At 34.8% G+C, this 9,573-nt stretch overlaps 1 protein-coding gene across 1 annotated transcript in view; it reads right to left on the bottom strand.

The window, feature by feature from the left end:
* Positions 1-406: 406 nt before the first annotated feature.
* Positions 407-9,573, bottom strand: part of TLL1 (tolloid like 1) — a 136,208-nt gene continuing 127,041 nt past the window's right edge. The window contains exons 19-21 of the mRNA XM_087724687.1: positions 6,055-6,268; positions 5,373-5,623; positions 407-3,458 (exon numbers count right to left, since the gene is read on the bottom strand). Coding sequence (XP_087580813.1) covers positions 3,324-3,458; positions 5,373-5,623; positions 6,055-6,268 — 600 coding nt within the window. The 3' untranslated portion in view covers positions 407-3,323. The remainder of the gene's footprint in view (positions 3,459-5,372; positions 5,624-6,054; positions 6,269-9,573) is intronic.

Raw genomic sequence — 9,573 nt, 5'->3', positions numbered from 1 at the left:
TTTTATTCAATTTGGGTAATAATGCATTTTACATTTCTCAACATTTTTTTCCAAGCCTTTCAAGCAATCACACACAAAATCTCACAATACAAGAGTTCTTAGTAAACATTCCCAAGATAAGCACTGCCATGGCAACCCTAATGTAAACTTGTTAAATAAACTGGCACAATTCATGATACAAATATCCTACATTCAAAACTACAAAATTATTGCTAGGATGTGTTTGACTTTGGTAGACATCTATGGTACTTGAACATGCAGATTGGATTTCTCAAATCATAATCGTATATCCAAATCAGCCAATATAATTCTGATCTCAGAGCTCTGCCAAATGTTTCAGAAGTTTGTTGAAGCAAAAGTTATAAACGAAACGCATACATTGCCGTAGTTTTTCTTTGTGTCTGCCCAAACTTGCTTCTGCTTCAGCGCTGTTTGTGTTTGTGTGTATATACACTCACACATGTGTGCTTCAAGAACAGCATGGGTTTGGCCATATAGCAAAAAAAGATACAGTGCTGTCTATATCACAAATCAGCATTGGAATAACAAATTTCTCCTGTCCCACTATACAGCCTCCGCTATTCTGTACTTATTAAAATATGCAGTAAAGCTCAACTTGACCATTGTTTCTTCAAGCTTCAATAGTCTGCTGAATTCCCAAGGGAAAACATTGGCTGTGTTTATATAACATGTTTGCAGGTGGTTAGCTTAAACATGGTTTACGTCACTTTCTGAGTAATACAATGAATATAATGAATTTCAAAGGATACAGTGGAGTTGGAGTTTGGAGTTTATTCAATTTGTAGGCTGCCCTATTCCCGGAAGGGACTCAGGGTGGGCTGAACAAAGCCAAGAGAGGGGAAATTACAAAAAGCAAGACAAAGACAATCAGACAATACGAACAATTTAAAAGCACAACAGATACAACAAATTCGAGTAGGGGGGGAACTCAACCCCAGGCTTGCTGGGACAGCCAGGTCTTCACGGCCATCCGGAAGGCCTGAAAGGTGGAGAGGGTCCGAATCTCCATGGGGAGCTCGTTCCAAAGGGCCGGGGCAGCCACAGAGAAGGCCCTCCTCCGAGTAGTCGCCAGCCGACATTGGCTGGCAGATGGAATACAGAGGAGGCCTAATCTGTGGGATCGAATGGGTCTATGGGAGGTAATCGGCAGAAGGCGGTCTCTCAATAATAAATTAACCGCATAGCCTGGGTTTGAACAATGCACTAAATTAAAATATCCTTACCTAGTTTTTGGTTATATGCATTATACAAACGCATCCATATTTCACCAATTTGTGATGAAATTTAATACTTGTCAGCCAGCTCTTAAATAATGTATTCTAAAGACTGTGTTAAGAAGGGGTGGTTTTTTTCCCCCCGTCATTTGCTATTGCAACATCCGTTAAATAGAAGCAATGAGAACTACACATGCTTAGTCTTATTTTATTATTTTTTTTTAAAAAAATATTAATGCCAGTATATTTATTCTCATAAGGAAACAAAAATTAAACGAAGTAGCAACCAACGTCGGATGATATCAAAATAGTTCTTTTAATGGAACATAAACATTTCATAGCTCTTGATTCTTTATTACAGTCATGTTCATGAAAGCTTTAAAGAAGTTGCTACACTCAGTTGAGATTGTGGTATAAATTGGCACATGAAGTACAATTTACCTGTCCATACAGACACAACACTTCTCACTCTTAACCCATTCATACTAACTTACATCAGTGGTTCCCAAACTTGGCAACTTTAAGGCTTGTGGACTTCAACTCCTAGAATTGCTGGCTGGAGAATTCTGGGAGTTGAAGTCCACAAGTCTTAAATTTACCAAGTTTGGGAACCACTGACTTACATGATGCATATACATTGTGACTAAATCCACATATGGTCTAAAGCACATACAACGAAATTTCTAAAAATAACATATTCTACATTAGTAACAAGTCTGTTGCGCTGTATTTACAACTAATGATCTGGTACTGTGAATGGCAATTTGCTTAAGGATTATTTTTGTGAACACACGATTAAAATGTTCAAGTTGTTATCACTATCAAATCAGATATATATATATATATATATATATATCTACAAGAAGATCTGTATGATCATGTACAAATATTCTAAGGCAATTGTAGTTTGTTCCACAGGATTTGTGCTGCCATTGTTATAATCCTTTTCTCTTGTCTAGAAAGCTGTCCCTGTTAATATGCAAAAAGGCATAACAACTCTTTTTTCTGATCAGCAGGTTATTGGCTCAAAAATCTAGTATCTTGGGATGTGGAGATTTCTTTTAAAGTTCATGGAATAGCACCATAGAAATAGTCTTTGCCACCACAAAAGAAAAAAAATCCTTTTTTCAATTGCTTTTTTTGTTGTTGAAACAACTTGTTTCCTCATTTTTATTGGCTTAAAATAATAATAAAATGATTAGTTCGTTCACAAACATTTCCCAGGAAATGTGGAGTGACAGTTCATTTTTGCCAGTGGAATGAAATTTATGATGGATGTGTTGAGTTATTCTGGTCCTGGTTCTGTCTGCTGATCACTGGGAAGAAGTTTGCCTTAGGCTGGCAAAAGACCAATTCCGATTTGGTTCATAGTCTTATGTAAGGGCTTAGCCTACTACAGTACTTCAGCAAAAAATACACTTAATACCCTCAGTTACAGACAATATCCAAAGTCTGGATGTATTCATAGTGAACCATGAATGTACAACGATCAGTTCTACTTTGTTATTGAACCAAAACTGCCCACAGATTTAATACAGTTTTCCAGGTTTTACATGAGGGATAGAAAAAAAAAGAATCAGCTTTCTTCTTCTCGCAACTTTTCTTTGTACATTTTAAATCTTGGATGTGCCACTGATGCAATTAGAATAAGAAAAAAAAATATACAAAGACAACATTTCAAGTGCATGACCTGTGTAGCAGGTGAGTTTTTCCTCCTCTCCTGGATTCAAGTCACTTGTCAAAAAGTTACAGTCAGCAGGATCTTTTTCCTGTCGTTGAAGATGGAAACAACCCTGGCATTTGTCAAGCTGTGAACAAAGCTCTTACAGTCTCCTTGGAAGCATGCAATATCTTTTCACCAGTTTGCAAAGACAACCATGAATGGAGACCATATGTCATCACCATAATGTCTCTGTCCCTCTACAAAGAGGAGTTTATTTAAGAGTGAGATGTTTCAGTTTTTCCTCTGTTTGCAATCATGGGCTAAAAAAAATCTTTGCTTTTTACTAATACTGTCAGTATTTTTTTAAAGAATCCTTCCACCCCTTCGAAACAGTCATTCTCTGTTTAATTTTGGGGTGTCTTGTGTTATTTTTGAGTGTGAACATTATCTTGATATTTTATACTTTTGTATCGTATATGAAAGCCTTTTTTGTTAATTGTATCATCTGTATGAAAATGGAGTAAAACAGAATCACCTGCTGAATAAATTTCTTCCGGGGGCTGTAGGAGAAAGAAGAAAAGAGAGGCTTACCAAGGCTGTTCTGGAAACAACAATAAATCATTACATTGTCTTTTTATCTGAAATGCAGTGTACTTAACCATAATAAAATGCATTATAATGGTTTGTGTTTCTTCTGATATGGCCAGTGAACAAGATAATACTGTTTTTTTTTAAATTAAATATTTCAAAGTTGGAATGACAGATGCAGCCATATACTGTACTTTTATCCTACATTTTTATTTAAAGAAAAGGCATATAAAGCACTGAAATTAAGATGGTAAAAACTGACTTAAGCCATTTCCTTCTTGTTATCCCCCCCCTCAAAACTACCCAGCTTAGACTCTGCATTTCTCCTGCTCTATGAACAAAGAAAACTGAAAAAAGAACAGAAGATTCTTCCTCCACGTTTCCATCTTCAGCTTAAAGACAATTTGATTAAGTTTTCCTTGAACTAAAATCTGCCTTGAATTAGAAATATTTGTTGTGTTTCCCTTTGATATTCACTTTTTATTTAGACAGAGAAGAACATTCTCTTTTAACAAATTTTCATTCAAAATATCAATAAACACAGAGGAATCGTCTTTCTTTTGGATCCTGAGCCATTTTAAAAGAAGGAATCGGTAGTTTAAATATTCTGTTCAATTAAATGCTCTGTTTGTTCATCTGCCAATGAATATTATTTTGGCAGGGTGAGGATTGCATTTGGCCTTTATATGGTATGCTGAGGTACATGCAAAAGCACATACAGCAAGATAAAAACAGCTTTTATTTAAACTTAATTATGATTATACTTGCTTAATTAAATATAGAACTTTTAAAAATACTGCAGAAATAATTAAGAATTTACCAGAAGGATGAACCCTAGATATTACTTTGCTTGTCTAAAATCGCACTATATATATTATAACTCTTCTATATTCTGTTGCTGGATTGTAAGTAAATTGGTATATATTGTCATCTTTAATGGCTGTATTCAGTAGGACAAGCCTTTTGCTTGAAAAGTTGTGAAGAAATTATCCAACAGTTTTTCACAATGAATTAATCTCACTGTTCATTAAATAACCTAAGATAAATAAATATAGGCAGCTTAAGAAATTGATTCAAGTCTTGTTAGCTACCAGATTTTTAAAGTAACAAAATAATGTAAAAAACAAAATTAGATATTCAATTCAATTAGTGGCATTTTGACATGGCCTAAAGTTATATACTCCTTTGTTATTGTAATTACTTGATTTAGATATGAGAGTGTTCCATTTGAATTAGATTATTTTTTTGTCACAAGTTAAAGGTGAAGTGGAAACATGGAAATACTACTTGGAAAACCTTTATAGTCAATCTGACAGGAAAATTTCAATTTTTCTTCAGGACTAATCCCTCCCTCCAAAAAAAAAAAAAAGTATGAGAGATACTATATTAAATGAAAAAGGTACCTGCCACAATTGTTTGGTTTTCTGTTTCCAGTCAGCACCTCTGAAATCATTTTAAACAATAACAGAATGTCTAAAATTCCTATTCTTCTAAACACCTTTGTGTATTGTTTCTATGTACCTGCTTCTCAGTAACAATTTTTTTTTGCAAGAAACAAAAGTTGTCTGATTCTCTTAGCTTTAAGAAACAAATATTTTCACTGCAAAAAACCTAAATTACTGATACAATCCAGCAAGCTATTTTAACACAATTTTTCTGAGCACAAGTTTATTTATTTTTTCCTAAACAGTAATCCTTCCACTGCACTGAAGCTTTCTTTAAACTCAGAGATATTTTTGTTATAACAAACTGTGGACATGAAAGTCTGCTAGAGAGAAAAAAGCAGAAAGATGCTAGTGCATAGGCACCTCTACGGCACATTTACACATGCTGTTCTGATAGTTTTTGAAGAAAGTTGATAATTGCAAAACTTAAAAGTGACCTACCCCTGATCCACAAAACCGGCCAATCCTCAGAGCAGATGTATCATGGCCATCAAAGGCTTCTAAGTAGTCATAGCCACAGTCTGCTTCTTCTTCCACTTCAAATGTCTGAAAAATCAACTCTATTCGATAGCCATGGTCTGACACCAGCAACCATTCGCAATCTGCTTGAACTGGGTAATTATTATCACCAAACTGAGCATGAGAGTAAAGGTCTTTCATTTTGCTTTCAGCTCTCAGGCGGCCACCACACTCTGTGTGCAAGATGGGGGAGAGAAAAGATTTGACCCTTAGTTTTAGTTTTGAAAGGGATCTAATTTATTTTTCTACTACGATTGAGAAGCACCAAGAACAAAAGAAAAACCGCTAGATGTCAGTATAAACAAGGAAATAGACATCATAAGACATTATTTGATTCCAGCAGAAAACCATAATTGCTGGCAGAAACTTTTTTTTCCATGATCACCAAGACTTATAGCTCAGCTTGATTTAAAATATATTCTGCAGCAAAACACTATGATTTGGTTTTCCAAGAAATAATAGAATGGATTATTCAAACGTATTCTGTGTATTTAGTATATGTACATAAAAATATTCTGCTTTCTGCACAAGGGACCTAATTAAACTTTCACCCACAGTGGTGTTAAACAGGTATCCATTGAAGTTATAAAAATTATTTTCACACCTGTCGAATGGGTAGCTTGGAAGCCTTTTCTTTGAACTGATGCATCAGAGATAAATCGAAGAAACATTTTATTTCCTGTGGCAATAAGAGGATCTGGTATCTTATTTCCACATAAACGCCCCAGAATTGGGGATTTTTCATTTTCTCCATCAAACACCTCCAGATGGTCATAAGCACATTCCTGATGTTGTTCAATTTCAAACTCAATAAATACCTTAAAAAAATAGCAAAATATTAATCCAGAATTTAAGTGTATCCCAATTACAGTTATACTGTACATATTGATCAGAATCACTCTAAATATTAAATTAAATATTAGAGGGCGGTATTTGAAGAAGCAAACGATGAAATAATGAAGATCTAATTTAGCCCAAATATAGATATATTTATGAGAACTTTGGAGATTTACAATACAATACAATACAATACAATACAATAGCAGAGTTGGAAGGGACCTTGGAGGTCTTCTAGTCCAATCCCCTGCCTAGGCAGGAAACCTTATACTGTTTCAGACAAATGGCTATCCAACATCTTCTTAAAGACTTCCAGGGTTGGGGCATTCACAACTTCTGGAGGCAAGCTGTTCCATTTATTACAAGTTCCTTTGGATTTGATCTAATTATGCTCTTAATAGCTTTCTCAGTTTTCAATCATCATTTGCATTACAAATAGCAATAGCAATAGCAATAGCAGTAGACTTATATACCGCTTCATAGGCCTTTCAGGCCTCTCTAAGCGGTTTACAGAGAGTCAGCATATTGCCCCCAACAATCTGGGTCCTCATTTTACCCACCTCGGAAGGATGGAAGGCTGAGTCAACCCTGAGCCGGTGAGATTTGAACCGCTGACCTGCTGATCTAGCAGTAGCCTGCAGTGCTGCATTTAACCACTGCGCCACCTTGGCTCTTCAATACCAAGATATTTATTCCTATCATCTATCCATGATAGAAGTAAGAAAATCTAGATTATGTCTAATACGTGTTAATTTTTTTCAACTTTATAGGATGGTTTCATATTTTTCAGATAACTAGAAAGAAAGCTAAAGGAACATTTCAGAAAAATGTTATAAAACTAATTTTAAAACTATATTTTAGAGCTTTTAGAAATGAATTTGTTAAATAAAGGTAAAGGTAAAGTGTTCCCCTCGCACATACTCTAGGGGGCGGTGCTCATCTTTGTTTCAAAGCCAAAGAGCCAGCGCTGTCCGAAGACATCTCCATAGTCCTGTGGTTGGCATGACTAAATGCCGAAGGCGCATGGAACACTGTTACCTTCCGACCAAAGGTGGTTCCTATTTTTCTACTTGCACTTTTTACGTGCTTTTGAACTGCTAGGTTGGCAGAAGATGGAACAAGTAACGGGAGTTCACCCCGTTACGTGGTGCTAGGGATTTGAACCGCTGAACTACCGACCTTTCTGATAGACAAGCTCAGCGTCTTAGCCACTAAGCTACTGCATCCCTATTAAATGTGTGTGTGTGTGTGTGTGTGTGTGTATACATACACATATATATGCACATACATTCATTCATACATACATACATTGGTGTTTTGACTGAATACTCAATTTTTTAAAAGGAAGAAATTTTCCTAAACCTAAACTTTCAAAGATTTCTTTTCTTTTCATTCCTATATGTTATTTTCTTTTGTTTCAATGTAAGTAATTTTCATGCTTCCTTCAGCAGTTAATAAATGTGTGGATAATAGAACTCCTTCTGATTTTCATATGTTGGCATGAAAAGTCTGTGACAATTAACATAGTTATAACTAGAACTAGACAAAAACAGCTCTTCAAAATTCTTGAACTAAATCTTGAGCACAGAAGTTGGGTGAATAATATTTCTGAATTACTCCTGGGGAAACAGAAAATCCCAATAGGTGGAGTTTATTTATCACGTCTTCCCCTAGGATTTAATTAAGTGTAGAGATCTCTGAGACACTAGATCTCTGGCGAAATGACTGTACAATGAAAGACAAAATGTACACCCCTTAGAATCTCATTACTACATAAATACAAGCACACAGCCTTTGACTCATGCTCCTTGTCTACAAAATTATGTTCTCCTTTGGTAAAATCACAGCATCAAATTATTTTTCACCAACCTGAATATACATTAGCTGGAAAAAAATTATTCCTCAGCACTTCATTATCTACAATGCTCCTTTGCAGCCCAAACTTATGCAAAGTTCATGCTTTTTAAAGGATATTAATCACATTCTGCTGGTTGTAACTTCCCTATAGACCTGCTTCTTGAACATGGGAATCACTGGCTCTAATATAAGTTAAAAGTTATTGTCATTCATTATTTTTTTCATTTACAATCCAAAGAAAATTCAGTAAACCTTTTAGGGCAGGTGTCTCCCATGCATGTTGAGAGTTTAGTTGGATTATAGGAGAACACAGAATTGAATTAGAATGGATTAAAATAGGCATTTTTCTCTGAAAGCAGGAAAAAAATGGAATCTGAAATTTGGAATTCAGGAAAAGTCAGTTAGGTTGAAGAACAGTAAGCCAGAATACAGAGATTTTATAAAAAATGTTATCCCTCATAATGCTATTAAAAGAAATATAATTTTTATATTTGGTATAAACATAAAATGGTATTCTAAATTTGCATAGGATTTCTACTGTTTATTATTTATAAAAAGTTATCAATACAAGCATTAAAAAAGAGAAATATTCATCTTTTCTGATACACACATGGTTTTATATATTAAATGAAGTTAACTTCCTTGCAGTTTTACCTCTAAGTTTTCCATCACGCATTAAAACATCAAATAGGAATAAGAGCAGCAGAAGAACCTTCTGGCAAATAAAATTAACATGCTAAAACTATTTAAAAGGAATAAAATTCAACAAGAATCAAATGCAGAGCAAAGAGATCTGTTAAAATGTCTTGGACAATAAGGCTGTTCTAATCTGCAGACTCCCTGATGGAAGTCAGCCAAAGTACAATGTGTTGCCACTTTATATTAACAGCTGTCCTTGAGAAATTTCATATCGTTCAAGTGTTGACATTTTGGCAGTAAAATGGAAATAATCAGAACAAGCACAAGTCTTGCAAGCTGAAACAGAGATACTTTCTCTTGGCGTAATACATTAAGAAAGATCAGACATTCTTATTAATAGAAAGAAGCTTGCAGATACAATATTAACAGCTGAAATATTATCCCAAATGCCACTCATAAATTTTGTTCATTATTACAGCACAACTTTCAAAAGGCAAATCATTGTGCTATTTGACATCTACTTCACTTCTATTAAAAAGAGAACTAGATCTATTCAATCTGCAGGCCATAATTATTTGATGTCTCCTTTGTATAACAGAAATATAATTAAGTATGACTAAAGTGATTTTTCCAGTGAAAGACTGCAAATGCTGCTATCAGTCGGAAGCATTACATGGCTATATCGTTTTCCCTTTTTAGCAGTGTTTCTTAGGCTTGGAGGAAAGATGGATGAAATGATTGGGGTGTGTGTGTGTGTGTTTAGGAGAACAAGTGAATACGTAGATTGTTT

Source organism: Thamnophis sirtalis, unplaced genomic scaffold, assembly GCF_051295495.1.
Source record: "Thamnophis sirtalis isolate CommonGarterSnake01/CBP01778 unplaced genomic scaffold, rThaSir2_p1.2 scaffold_10, whole genome shotgun sequence".
Taxonomy (NCBI): domain Eukaryota; kingdom Metazoa; phylum Chordata; class Lepidosauria; order Squamata; family Natricidae; genus Thamnophis; species Thamnophis sirtalis.
The sequence above is the reverse complement of the archived record's forward strand: the minus strand, read 5'-3'. Positions and strand labels throughout refer to the sequence as shown.